Below are 15,352 nucleotides of genomic sequence, written 5' to 3'. Positions count from 1 at the left end.
CATTGCATTGTTCACCAGGTACTTGGATTCTCTTCTTCCTGAACCCTGGTAAGATTGCACTTCCCTGCCCACTTAAAATGGGGCGTGGTCTTGAGACCTAGCATAAATGCTAAATGTCACTTTTAATTGCCAATGCAAGACATTGCAGCACATTCTTCCCCCATTGCATTGATGACAGAAATACACGTTAAGATGCAGCCCCATATGCCTGGATCCTTAATGACTGATGAACAGTTGCTCTCTGCCAACCCGTGTTGGACACATAGCATGAGTGAGAAATAAATTTTTTGTTGAGATCTTGGAGTTGTTTCTTACCACAGCGTAATCTAGTCCATCTTGATTGACACACATCGTTTCATGCTAGAAACAGAAATTTCGTTCTGAATCAAAGGTGTATCTTATTTCTCAAACCCTCGATGAAAGACAAGATTCAACCTTTTGGCTTTCTCTGTTTGATTATATGCAAAACTAACTAAATAGACTAAAAATTTATTAAGGAACAGCTATCTTCCAGATACTGAGCCTAGAGCTTGATTTCTATGATTTGACTTAATTCTCACAATAACTAAAAAGGTGGGTATAATTATATTCACTTTGCAGATGAGAAGGATCAGTGAAAGCAGCATTCCAAGATCTCACAGTCAGCAAATGTCTGGGGATATATTTCAATTCAGATCTACCTGTCCTGAAAGATGTCACTCTGTGGTGTGCGCGCGCGCACGCATGTGTGTGTGTGTGTGTGTGTGTGTCTGTGTTTGTGTGTGTTTTGTTGTTTCATTTTTGATACTGCTTCAAAGACAGAGTGAAAATGTTAAGAAACCTGCATTGAATTATGGCTTGTCCAGTAATATGAAATGCAAATTTTCATAATTTGCAGTTTAGTCCATAAACCAAGATAATATTCTTAACCTCTAGGAGTAGAATATTCATTCAATTAACCTATACCCGTTTTAGTCTCTGAATGAGGTACTACGACAAGTACGTTGGATCCATTTAGATTTTCATGGGTGAAATGGGTCAGCACAGATTAAATCTCATTCATCTGCTTGGGCTCTTGACTAATGGCACTTGTTGGTGAGACAGATTGGTGTGGTACATGAGGCAGCACTGTTTGATGGAAATACAGAGGCCAGTGTTCTCTTCCTCATCCTGCCACTAAATCATCGTGTGACTCTGGGTATGACACCTTCTCTCTTTCAGTCACTTAAAGTAAAAGCCAAATTTGTGAACCTGCCATAGAAGTGCCTCCATGGTCTGGTTTCTGCTAATGTCTTTTGCCATATGTCATATCTTTCTCCCCTTCACTCTTTGATTTCAGCCATGCATCTTCTTTCTGTGGGGTCTAAGTACTATTAATTTATCATTAACTAACTTGGAACAATCTTCTTTTCACATCTTTACCTGGCGAACTCTGTCTCATCCTTCAGTTCTTAGCTCAAATGCCTCTTCTTTGGTGACATTCTCTAGGAAAGCTAAACTAGATCAGCCGTCTCTGTTACAGATCTCATACACCTTTTACACCTTTACGCTCTTCCTTCAGAACACTATCACATTTTATTATTATATATTGCTATCTGGGATTATTATTATTTTCTATAAATTAAAAAAAAATAATTTTTTTTTTTTTTTGAGAGAAGGAAGAGAGAGAAAGACAGAGCACGAGTCGGGGAAGGACAGAGTGAGAGGGAGACACAGAATCCGAAGCAGGCTCCAGGCTCTGAGCTGTCAGAACAGGGCCCGACGCGGGGCTCGAACTCACGAACCGTGAGATCATGACCTGAGTCGAAGCTGGACCCTCAGCTGACTGAGCCACTCAGGCGCCCCTATCTGGGCTTATTATTAATGCTGCCCCCCCACCCCCCGCACCACCAAAATCTAGGATTGGTGTGATAATATTTGCTTTGACTCAGCACTGTTTTCTCTGTATTGAGAACAATGCCTGCTGCATAGAAGATCTCAATTACATTTGTTGAATGAATGAAATTAATGTGTAAAATGAGAGGGCTGGGCAAGGAGATCATCTAATCTTTTAGTATTCACATTCATTGGCTTGCCAGACTTAGTCTGCAATTTGCCTAGGAATGACACAGAACAAATTTAAGCAGCCCATGTGACTCATACCTCCTTTCTACCAGACTCAGTAGCAAATACTACAGCTTGTGTGCAAAGAAAGCATCAAAATTATTCGTACACATGCTGTTCTCTGGAGAAAAAGCAATTGCTATATTCAAGGGAGGTATAAACCAGAAATAAAGTCAACTACTTTTTCCAGGCACCCAACTTTCTTGAAATACAGTATTTTGGAGTGACCATCACACATATTTTTTAAAAAAAAAATCTATGAAAAATCCACTAATGCACTGGGGCATGAATACACAGTAGCAAATAATTCAAGATATATAGCAATGTGCAGCCAAGTATCTCAAATTAGAATTGAGCTCATTGAAGGTAAAATTAGATGCTAACATATTTAAAAAGTCCAAACACAATTCTCTCTCCTTCTTCTTGTCCAGAGTCATGGAAACAACCACTCCATGACCTGAAATAAGTTCCAAGCTAAGAGACGACTGCCATGCTATTATATAAAGTCTTTAGATCACTACGTTTTCACTAACACTGAAAACTAAAATTAGAAGAGTATTTCTCCTCAGTTCTTGCTTCTTAAACCTATCTTAACAATTCCTTGAAATAGTCCCATATAATATGGTTCGTGGTTAACCCTCCAGCCCCACCATATACTTTCCTAGCCTCAGACTCTCCAAAAGATGGATAAATTCATTTCAGTTTCTAGAAGGCACCAGCTCTCTCTTGCCTTTTGGCATTCCTAGTCCTAGACCCTCCTACTAAAATACCTCCTCATCCACTTCTTTGCCTTAATAATTCCTACCCATTTTTTTCAACTTCACAGAAAGTCATTTTGAGGAAATCTTCCCTAACCTCTCTCTCCTCTTTATTTATTTTATTATTTCTTTAAACACTTATTTATTTTTTTTTAACGTTTATTTTATTTTTGAGACAGAGAGAGACAGAGCATGAACGGGGGAAGGTCAGAGAGAGGGAGACACAGCATCTGAAACAGGCTCCAGGCTCCGAGCTGTCAGCACAGAGCCTGACGTGGGGCTCGAACTCACGGACCATGAGATCATGACCTGAGCCGAAGTCGGCCGCTTAACCGACTGAGCCACCCAGGCGCCCCAATACTTATTTATTTTTAAGAGACAGAGAGAGACAGAGTGCGAGTGGGGGAGGGACAGAGAGAGAGGGAGACACAGAATCCGAAGCAGGCTCCAGGCTCTGAGCTGTCAGCACAGAGTCCAACATGGGGCTCAAACCCACTAACCGTGAGATCATAGCCTGAGTTGAAGTCAGACGCTCAACTGACTGAGCCACCCAGGCAGGCGCCCCATCCTCTCCTCTTTAGACTAAGAGCCCCTTCTGTGTTCTTCTCTAGCACCCTGAGGATTCCTTCTCTATCCCTTAGCACATTCTATTATAATTGCCTCCTTAGGTTCTCAAGAGATTATCTTATCTACATTCTATCCTCCCACCCAGCACAGAGTGGGTATTTAATAATTGCTTGTTACATGAAGGAACAAAGTCTGTAAACAAGTCTAAATTTTTCCCAGACAGCTTCAGAGTCGTTCTGGAAGCACCTAATTGTTTTCTGAGGTTCTTCTGCAATGAGAAATGCACTATCTATAGAGTCTACCTACCTGTCTAGAAATGAAATGAAATGAAATAAAATTAAATACTTTGTGGGGTTTGGGTCTAAAGATAATGTAAATAAAGGAAACCCTCAGGTATAAAACCCTCAATTTAACTTACTTTTTATTTCTTGCTAAATAAACAATCATAAGAAATGAATATTAGCTTTTGACTAACTTGACTTTCCCTCCAACACATCCTCGAAGAACAGAAATAAACTGAGGTCAAGAAACAGAAGGGCTAAGGAAAGAAGTCCAGATGAAAGTATCAATACACAGGTTTACGATTTTCTGAATAATCAGCAATTATTGGATATTGGATATGATCAACCCTGTGTTTATCTTTTGGGACTGAAGTTCAATGTCTTTTATAAAATTTGTTTTCTTGGTACTATTCCTTCAACCTTTATGGAAAGTATAGTTAGCCTCTGATCTTTGTGACGTTCCTAAAATTAATCGCTGACACCCTGCCCAGGGCTGCCCCTGTGTGGATGGAATCAAGTTCAGTGTCCTCCAGGGATCAGAGGAGACAACCCAGGAAACCTGGGCACGGGGGTTTCTTTTATTTCCCGTGACTAAAAAACACAAGGCCCCAAAGCCTTGCATTACCAGGTAGAGTCCAGAGCTGCAAATCAACCGAAAGGGAGGGGGCAGAATACGCATTTCTTCCTACCTCTGACAAAGGGAACCCAGTGGCCGAAAGAACGAAGAAACCTTGCTAACTTAATTCTTCTAATTTTCATTCTAACGTTATGAAAGGGGAGTCGTCTTTGACACATGGAAGGACAGATCTGTGTTTTGAACTCCTTTCCGTCTCGTTGCTTACAGAAGGCACCTAATAAGTAGACTCTCTCATCCAAAATGTAGGAAAAAGGAAGCCAGTCCCCAGGAAACAGCTTTCCCCACCAGTGAAGGACTTGGCCAATGAAGAAGACAAATAAAATAGACGGCTCCTTAGTGCTGTCTCTCAGGGTGGGGGTGGGGGAATGCAAACCACTTCTACGTGTGGGCTTCATAAAAACTTTGATCTGTAAGCAATGTGCTATCAAAAGTACAGAGTAACCACAGGAATTATTTTGTGTGATCTCTGCACCAAGGATTTGGGGCCTGCAAAGTACAGGAGGCATGTTTTTTTGCACTGGCCATTTTAGTATTCATGTCTCCTGTACTGCTTTCTAATAAGTTAAGAATGAAACGGGAGACTGCGTGCAGGAGTGAGAAATGCAGGAAGAGCAGAACTGTAAAATAAAAATGAACAAAAGTGCATCTCAACCTCCCGTCCGTTATTAACAATCAAGAGGACAACAATGCCAATTTTACTGTTACTACTTAACATTTTGCACTGACAAAGGGACTTTATAGTCATTTTTGCCTGCTATTTCTCGATACTTTTTTAAGAGAGACCACGGAGGTCTGTCACCATTCTCAACGTTAATTATATAATGCTATATTAAATGATTTTTCCGAAGGGGAGGATGAAAACGCAATCTGTGCCAGCATGTTCCCAAAAAACAGTCTTTTCAGCGAGAATAATTGTTCCCTTTGCTGTTCAGGTAGACCAGGCTGCTGACTGGCTGATGGTTGGATTTTGTTTTCTTTATGTTCTGTAGATCCACTCTCTCACTTTTACTCACCCCTCCTCCATTCAACTTATTATTTGTGCACCCCTTCAACTGTGATTCTAAAACGTAACATAACAGGGTGAGAAAAGAGAGAGAGGATGACTGCCTTTCCTCTTAATTCTTCTTTGTTATATAATTCATGTAAGCCATGGCTCCCACAGCGGTGGTCATGCTCCTGTCTGTGGAATGGCATCTTTCTCAAAGGAGCGTATTTGGGAGACAGGCTGAGAAATGCGTGCTCGAGCCAAGTGGGCGAAGGAGTCTTAAGATTCAGAGGCTTTGGCTAGCCTCAAGTTTGCTAGTTAAGCTTGTTAGTGTGTTTGTATGGAGACAGCCATTTAATAAATAAGCAGACCCCAAACCAGGCACCGTCTCCTAGCCTTAATTGTCGTCCTGGTCCCCCTGCCAGAAACTTCAGCAGTTCATCTGGGTCAAAAGAACGTCAGTGGGCAGCTTTGAAATCCATAATGCTTCATTGGATTTGGGGAGAATGTGGATTTTTGGTTTTTTTATTCCACTGAGAAACATTTCTTCCTTTATTGTTAGATGGCCCAAATAGTGTGGAAATCTTTTAGTGACCTGACTTATTTATTAGTCAAATAAGATGCCTGGATTAAAAAATACAGACCAACAGCAGAAATCATCCAGGTAAGCTGTCTATATCTCTCCAACCAACCTGAAAAATATGCCCTCACTTGGGGCCACGCGGTCACAGCCCAACAGGTAATAAACTCTATTTTTTAAAGTACAGGTTCCAGTGAAATGAAGAGTGTAAGTGGAGTAGACATTATTTCAGAGCTAGGAGTGTGCCTGACTATAGAAAAAAGGTTCAAGGTCTTGGAGTATTCTCCCATTATAAGAAGTCTATACATTAATGTCTTTGTTTCTTTCCGTGTCAAACCTGGTGAATGGAGTCAACAGATAGATACCCATTTATCTTTACTTCTTGGTCTGTGGATTGCCACATCCAACATATGAAAACCATGGAACACAGGCTCCTGACTCGGGCGCAGCGGGTCCAAGTGTTGTACCTGTGGCAGTGCAATCTGTCTCTCCTCTGCATGGAGAGCCTGAGTTGACCGATACCTCTAGGGTACAAAACTACACACAGTCCTATACACAAAACTGTACACAAACTGCTAATATTGATAGTGATGTTACAATACTAGTCATGATACCTGCAATTTGTGGAGCTCACACAATGTCAGATGACTTATAAACACTTTATTTTAAAAATACTCAAATGGTGCTGACAAGAATGAAGAAGCCATGAATTGGGATATTTACATGCCTCGCTCAAGATCATAGACATGGATTTCAATCAGGTCTGACAGATTCAAGTTCATGCCTTCTTACCAGTTCCTTCTAAGTAAAGAGCTAAATCAGGCAACGTGAAAGATTTGAGTAGGGTGACCTTATGTTTCAGTGTATACCTATTGTCCCATCAGTAGGTCCCCATTTCATGCTCTAAAGTGTCCCAATTTGGAGAATAAATTGGATGACCACCCTGTCTCCGAACAAGGTTTAAAACGAACATAAGACTTTTCTTAGGTATTACTCATGATGCTTTAGTGAATCTTTTTGCCTTTAATGAAGGGCTTCAAACCAATAACAAATTGGACCTTGCCTGGTGTGTCTGGGAAAACAGACGGATTTGTGAACGAATATCACTTATTGCTTGAGTGTGATATCCTTTTGCCTCTGTCTATCTCCGTCTGTCATCGCTCTTCAAGAATCTTTGTCTTTCCTTTTTCTCTCCTCCCCCTAGTATCCTTGTCTTATGCTGCCTAGGCTTTCTCTATTGATCAAGTGTCAGATAATTGATTCTTTGGTTTTACTTTAAAAATACCAGTTGGCAACTCGTTGTTAACAGTACTTTTGTCAAAAAGAGAATAAAAACCATTTGAAGACATCTCTAACTTCTTTTTCTTTCTTCCTTCTCCTTAAGCTTGCGGCTATTATCCCCTCACTTCTTTACTATAACCGTGGTGTATAGGCGTCCAGGGAGCTTCCGCGTTGTGCTCGCGGACAACGCTACTGGTAGTTTCGCTGGGGTAAGCCAGCTCCGAAATGTATTATTTCAAGCACCACCTCACATGTCTGTGCTCCTCTTCTGCTCTTATGGGCAAACTGTTGTCCTGTTTCTATTCTTTTAAAGGGCTTTAGTAAGAGGAAAGGAACTGATTTAAAAAAAAAAAAAAACAAGCTGATAAAATATATAACTGCTTCAAAGACACAATGCTGTAAGAAAATGTAACTTTTTCTTTTGTCGGTTTTAAATGTATGGCTTTGATTTATGGATCAAAATTACTCATTTATTATTTTATCTATACAGCTCTGGGCAATTTTGACAGTTAAAATTTAGTTTTATTGACCAGTGCAGCCACTGTGCCCATGAGGGGCCTGGTGCACACAGCCTGCTGCACTCAAGAAATGATGATTTTTGATTCCATGACTGAGTCAGATTGGGAATCATAACCAATATAACAATAAGTTCCAAATCTCGGTGCCCAAGGCAAGAGGTTTGCTGTAAAACACAATCACCCTGTAAGGAGGGGAGGAAGAGAATCTTGGGCCGAAGTCTGCAAGCACAATTTAATGCAGCTGGGACAGGCCCTGGGTATCTGTCCACCCAAACTGTGGAGCAACAGAAGGGAGTGCTTCTCTAAGACCCAGTTCCACAGACTAAAGATTAACGAGCAGAAATGCTTAAAAGGCACAATACATGTTAGTTACACAGAAATGAACTAAACAACCATCAGGATATGAGAAAATTTAGTGCTATTCACCAACCTTTCACTTTTCAAGAAACCAAAAAAAAAAAAAAAAAAAAAAAAAAGAAGAAGAAAGAAAAGAAAAAAGAACGGAAGAATTTCTTTTGGAACATCTCAGTTACTACCCCCTCTCTGTCACAGAATCACAAACTCATGCAGTGGTTAGGCCAGTTTAATTTAGGCCTATTCCACGACCAAATTGGCCACCTCTGCAATGTTAATTTAGTCTTTTACTCTAAATCCCCTGGGATACATAAACAGACCTCCAAAGGGTAACAAATCAATAAAATGTCTAATTTGATTAACCACGTTTTCGCATCCATCAGGACAGCTCTGCGCGGAAATAAATAGGTGGGTAAATGAATAAAGAAGGGCACTCACTTGTGAGTATTTTCCACGTCTTCTTGTCATCATCATAGTACTGGACCAAATTGCTGGGGAGCCGGTCCGGCCCGGGAGGCAAGCCTCCAACCAGTAACAGCATTTTCTTGTTAGAGCGAATTCTTCACCCAAAACAAAAGAGGAGATGGAGAACCACATTATTGTAGAGCCTCTTTAGTGGCAACGAAATCATAACCATCAAAAGAATGTTCCTTGCTTGCAGATTTCTATTTCATTTTTTCCTGTTTCTTTTCCCATTCATGTCTCAACAATTTTTTTTTTGAACCAAGCAGAAAAATGATCAGAAGAGCAGCATATCCCCATACTCATGGAATAATAAGCTCCCTTTATGCAATTTGTTAGAGGTTCATTCTAGAACGACCTTTTTCTTATATTATCCCTTTAAATCATCACTCTTTACAGCTGAGTACACATGAAATGCTCTGGAGTTGTACTAAGGTTAAGCATTAAAGTTGCATGTCAAAAATCGTATTAGTCAAAATCATTATTATAAGCCATTCTCCACTCAAAGAACCTTGAAAAAATTAAGGTTATGCAGAGAGTTTGTGAGCCAACTCTTTAATCACCCAGGGAACTTCCAATACCAGTTTGGTACAATTAGTAGCACGGGGCTAACTGGGGTAGGTTAACCGGTATCGAGGAGACTTTTTGTTTGTTTAATTTAGCTGAGACTTCTGCCTTCATCTCCTTCCCAGCGCCCCCTCCCTCCCCAGCCTCCCCCCGCCCCCCACCCCATCCCTGGGCACCACTGGCGACACAGCAGCACCAATTGGTAAAAATGAGACTGTGAGGTTGTTTTGAGCCTCCCCAGAGTGGAGCCCTGCCAATGCTTGCCACTGATCCAGCGGCATGAACCTGCTCGACTGTGCAAAGTCACTCTAATTCCCTCCCTCTGTTTTTCTACCTTCTCCCCCAGGGGGCAACCACTGAAAGGAGTGACTACCCACCCATCAAGAGCTGGCAATTCGCTGCTATTAACCGTGACTGTGATTCCCAGTCTGCCTGGCAGTTCCTGAGAACAGGCCTGCAACGTCTCATATGCAGTAAAAGCTATAAGATGCACCCTGGCCAGCACACTCGACCTGATGGATGTGCGATCCTCAGGAAGGGTAATGGATTGAGCACACTTGCGATTGGAGCAGGGAGGGGAGGCCCAGACCCCCACAAGGGGCCTGCTGATTTAACGGTCGCTTTACATATAATTGAACTTTTCATTTACCTGAAAGGCTGAAGGTGGTGGTGGCAGAAAGGGAACAACCATGACTGAAGGAAAACGTCAATAAATACGAAAGGGTTCCCCTTAAATATGATCACAACCCGCGGTGGTGGCTCTGAATCTATTATTACATATTCAGCCTGTCGTTCTGATTCAAGGACGCTTGGCAAAGTACGCCCTTGTGGAGAAGCACTGTTTGTTGGTTAAGAACCTAACATTCGGAGAGTTAACTTAATACAGTTAATGACATTTCCATGTGAAGGAAGGGAACAAGAGAATTCCTTTAATGAAACTCTGGTGCCATTGAATGCATTGTATATGCCTCAGTAGAAAAAAATACCTTCTGGAGAAACTCCTATCGGGGAATCGTGGATAGTAAGTATAGCCATACTTACAGAAGAATGCATACTGTGATAGCAGCTTGCAATATTAATTTTGTCACAAACAAAGAAAACCCCTCACTTCTTTGAATTCACAGTACTTTGGAACTGTACCCATATGCCTCATAGACCTGTAGTTGTGAAACAAAAACACAATATGATAGCAAAGAGCTCCATACTTTGAGGATTTCAGTGATCGGGGTGGTTGGTAAGAGGGGTTATGGGAACTCAGTGCAGTAAGTACCTTTCTTTTATTTTGAAATGAGAGCATACATGACTGATGTGCTATATAATCTCTTAAATGCATGGTTACAGAACTATTATAAGAGGATTTTATTATTGTAGTTTTTGGGTCCAAATAATCAGCCAGCCTGTGAGTATAAGAGGAATCAAGATGAGAGCAGATACTCTTTTTTAGGTTTCTATCAGTTACCACGTGTCGACATTGCTGTTCAACTGGAAGGCACCATTCTGTGGTTTTCACGATGTGACACGCCTACCTGCTGCCAGACCTCTGGTGGTGGCAGATAGACCACTATCTACGGTTAGAGGTAAGAGGAAAGGACTCAGTGAGGTGGTAGTGTGACCAAAGCAATATAATTAAATTTCTGTTATGATATTTAAATAAAGGTACTCCTTTTAAAATGTGTTTCACGAATGACACATGGAGATAAATGAATGGCTTACATTCATTTGTAAGGTTGTTGCATTAATTGATAAAGCCCGCCTCCCTGGACCAATCCACATTGGTGATTTTCAACAGCGATTTAGATGGACCATCTCTGCAGATGAGGAGGGGATCTAGAGTCTTTGTTCTCTCTGCCTAAAGAGACGCTTGCTGCCATCTGTCCCCTGAGAACTGGCCTGAGACTACCGATCCTAAGCCACTGAATAGCTGGCAAATGACAACAACCCTCACCCCCGCCAAGGATGACACGATTCAAAGCTAGCACAGCAGCAGCGACGGCCTCCACAGAAACTAAGACGAATCTCTAAACCAGCCAGCCTCCGCAGGGAATGTGACCAGGAATTCCTCGGAAGGAAAGGAAATCCCACCTACCCTCAGCGGCTGCGTGTTTCCTGTGAAGGCGAAGTGTTTGAAGTTCATCATGCGCGGCCTTCTTAGTGAGTGAAGACACATTTTAAATCCCGTATCACTACATTCATATCATCATCTATTTCACTTATTATGGCATTGCGCTTGGAGCATCTTGTTTCTAAAGCTTGTCGTCACTCACTTCTCCAAACCAGTATCGATATTATTTAAGTCTAAACAAAGTTTAAAACTCTACCTGGTGAGGGTGAATCACACAGAAGCCAAAAATAGGATAAAGCGTGTGAGAAGTAACAGAGTGCAGACGAAAGAACACATAGACTAACAAAACACGTTGGAGTGGTTCCTCACCATTTTCTCCATGGACTGTCAAAACAGCCTTACGTCCCAGATAGAGATTCATTTTACAGGGAGGTGAGAAAGTTCCCATAGTCAAAGCATACACTGTGTTGAGACCTAGGCCTTCATATGCTACCACGCCTGTGATCTTTTTACAATTCAAATTTGTTTTTTTTTTAATTTTTATTTTACCATAACTTCTGACTAAGACCCAGATGACCTGGATTCTAGGGCTAATTTTGCCATTCGACAGAGTAACTTTGTATAAATTACTTGGCTTTTTGGAGCCTCTGATTTCTCATAATAGATGAATAGTATCTGACTTGCCTCTTGAAGGGATTGCCATGAGGATTATCCAAAATGAAGTGAAAAGTTCTACATAAACTCTAAGGTAAGTGATTATTGATCTGTAGATATTGGCAACACAACGTGGGCTTCATTTCAACATACCAAGCCCGATTAAATAGTTAAAAAAGAAAAATAATATTTTTCTCTGAGATTCTTGTTGAGTTCATGTATATAAATACAAGCTAATGAAGAGGACTTCACTACCCAGCTCTTATCTTATGTGTTCTTAGAAAATTATCACTTTAATTACATTGGATATCTTTTGAGCCTTGTTATAAGAAAACATACATTTGGACAGTACATAAAACTGAACCTTTCTGGATCCAAATAAAGGACCCTAATAGAGATCACTCTACACTTCTTATTTCATAAGAATAAAACAAATGAGACAAACCATCACATATTTTACTTTGATTTAAATGCAATGTCAACTATTCAATTACTCCTAGAAAGTAATACACGTGAATAATTCCTGTGGAAAAGCTTCCATTCTTTTTACAATGTGCAATTATAATAGTGACAGTGACAATAATGACAGATAATAATGCATGTGTATCGGATATTGAAACCTCTGATTATCATGCTATTTATTTGATGTGTGTGAACTTCAATTTGAAAACACCATGATAAAAAAGATACCTTGTGAACCAGAAAAGTAAAATTAGGAGAATCTGAATTAACTTGCTGAAGGGGGTTTCAATTACTCTTTTCTAAATAATTCCAACAGAGCCTTACAGGTTTCATTTTAGATTAGCAAAATCTACAAATGTAGCCCTTTTGCAGAGATTAGAGTTCCTTCATATGGCTACCTGTATACCTGTTAGAAGCCCTTTATATAGGGAACCAATTTAGCCAAAATTAATATGTTCTCTTCAAATTTGTTAATATTTTTAAAATACATGTACTCCTTTTTACTCTTCAACTTGACACCACCTAGATCAAACTAATGTGTTTAAAAGACATGGAATTAGAGACAAAGAGCTTAGTATGTCATGATTAATAATATTATTTCGATGCCTTTGATTTGGGCTCCTAGATTCTTGCATAGAAAAATATAAGGTTAAAAAGGCGATGGAATTTGAAGGTCCCCTTTGTTCCATCTCAGTAATTGCCCAACATTTACCATGTGTCATATTTGTGTGTGTGTGTGTGTGTGTGTGTGTGTGTATACGCATGTGCTCGCGCGCATATGTAGTTTGGTTACGGGGATGAATGATTGAAGGATGACCTAAAACCTCCTGGTGTAAACAAATTTTTCATCATACTGGTGCTATAAGTACAGTAAAGTCTCATTTATTTATATTTCAGTGATTTGGAACTTTAATTATTGGGAAACAGGCCAGATAAAGTTTACCTTTCCATGATACATGAAAAAAGTTTTCATTAACTAAATTGCAAGAAGAATTTTAACCTGTTTAACATCAGGAGGTCTGCTGGCATTTTAGAGCTACCTATGTCCATTTAGACCAAATTCATTTTACAGACTACAAATCTTTCTCATTTATGTGGTAAAGAAAATATTCTATAATCTTCTAAGACTCATTAAATGAGGGAGTTAGAAGACAACTTTGAAGTAATCTAGTTCAGTGATCCCCAAGCCTGGTGAGTCACCAGAATCGTCTGAGGGGATTACAAGATTTAGATTCTTGATACGGAATCTCCAGGCTCCACTCCCAGAGATGATGATTCAATTGGGATGAGGCCTTAAAAATCAGTAATGTTTCACAGTCTTCCAATTGATTCTAACTAACGTAGAGCCAGATTTGAGGTCACTGATTTGGTCCTGCTCTCTACCTGAAGTAGAAATCTTTTCAGTAGTTTTTTTTTTTTTTTTTTTTTGTAGGTAATTATTCTTATCAATTATGCGATTTATTTTATATTTAAAAAAAATTTAATGTTTATTTTTGAAAGACAGAGAGAGAGAGAGAGAGAGAGAGAGAGACAGCGAGTGGGGGAGGGGCAGAGAGCGAGGGAGACACAGGATCTGAAGCAGGCTCTGGGATTTGAACCCTCAGTACAGAGCCGGATGCGGGGCTCGAACTCATTAACCTGTGAGATCATGACCTGAGCTGAAGGCAGATGCTCAGCCGACTGAGCCACCCAGGAGCCTCTCAATTACGCAATTTATAACAAAATGGACCTTCGTTTTTCAAAACTGCTTTATTGTGGAAAGATGTCGGACAGTTGTGTTAAATATCTGTTCTTCTCCTTATGCTGAGCTGAAAATCTACCCAAGTCTTTTAGAGAAAAAAGAGCAAGCACTTGTGTCTGTTCTGGCAGGCTCCAAATATCGCAAGATAGTTGCCATGAGTCTTTTCTTTTCTGTGTTAAAAATCCTTTCTTTCTGAGAAAGTTTCCGTTTTCCCGAGCATCACACTCACCTCCTTAAAATATTTCTGCACCATCATTGTCCCCTTTTAAATATGTGATCAGAATTGTATACAATATAACAAATGTGGTATGTGATATGATGTATACATATGCATATATGTAAAAATACATGCTATAAGGTTTTCTAAAATTACAGTAGTCTTTTAGCAGCCACAGTGCAGTGGTGGATTCCTGTTAAGCTTCCAGAGGACTACAAATATAAAATTTTTTTTAAAACCAAGAGTTTTCAAGTCAGGTTTTTCCTATCCTATACTTCTTCTAGTTAAATATTTTAAACATCAACACGTGATTATTTTTAAATGTTTTTGTATCTTCTACTGATTTAGGTATTTTGTTTCAACTCACTTATTTTTTTTAATTAAAAAATGTTTATTTATTTTTGAGACAGAGAGAGAGAGAGAGAGAGACAGAACATGAGTGGGGGAAGGGCAGAGAGAGAGGGAGACACCAAACTTGAAGTGGAGTCCAAACCTGGAGCTGTCAGCACAGGACCCCACGTGGGGCTCGAACTCACTAACTATGAAACCATGACCTGAGCTGAAGTCAGATGTTTAACCAACTGAGCCACCCACGCACCCTTGTTTCATTTCCCTTATTATTTAGCAGTTATTAATTGAGTTTGTACTATGTTCCAGGCACCATTCTAAACACTAGAGCTAATGATGGGAATGAGAGGTATAAATTCCTTGTTCCTCATGGCACTTACTTCCATCCTAGAGGGAACATCTATTGAAAATATCATGGTTCTTGAAGTAGAGAGCCTGCTTGTTAAGGGCATAAGCCTTACAACTTGGGCGAGACCCCTGCTTTCAGTTCTTTCAAGATGAGTGACCTTGGGCTCTTTTCCCCTTTTAACCTTATTTATAAAAGAGTGATAACAACAGACGTAAGGCATAGTTTTTTTTTTTTCAGGAATAAATTAAACAATATATGCACAACATTTATAAAGTGCTAGATAAATTCTATCATTGCCATCCTCCTCTTCTTCCTCATCACCATCATCATCAGTATTAGCTATTTCTTTGTGTAACTTGCAGATTTGACAAGGTAGTGTGGCCTATGTCCCCATCCAAGTTTTATTACCTAAAAATAATAGTGTTGTATTTCTTTTGTTCAGGTGTT

General features: G+C 40.0%; 1 protein-coding gene across 1 annotated transcript in view; it reads right to left on the bottom strand.

The window, feature by feature from the left end:
- Positions 1-15,352, bottom strand: part of KLHL14 (kelch like family member 14) — a 104,183-nt gene that overhangs the window by 65,023 nt on the left and 23,808 nt on the right. Inside the window, exon 3 of the mRNA XM_030336764.1 lies at positions 8,482-8,603. Coding sequence (XP_030192624.1) covers positions 8,482-8,603 — 122 coding nt within the window. The remainder of the gene's footprint in view (positions 1-8,481; positions 8,604-15,352) is intronic.

This window comes from Lynx canadensis, chromosome D3 (assembly GCF_007474595.2).
Source record: "Lynx canadensis isolate LIC74 chromosome D3, mLynCan4.pri.v2, whole genome shotgun sequence".
Taxonomy (NCBI): domain Eukaryota; kingdom Metazoa; phylum Chordata; class Mammalia; order Carnivora; family Felidae; genus Lynx; species Lynx canadensis.
The sequence above is the reverse complement of the archived record's forward strand: the minus strand, read 5'-3'. Positions and strand labels throughout refer to the sequence as shown.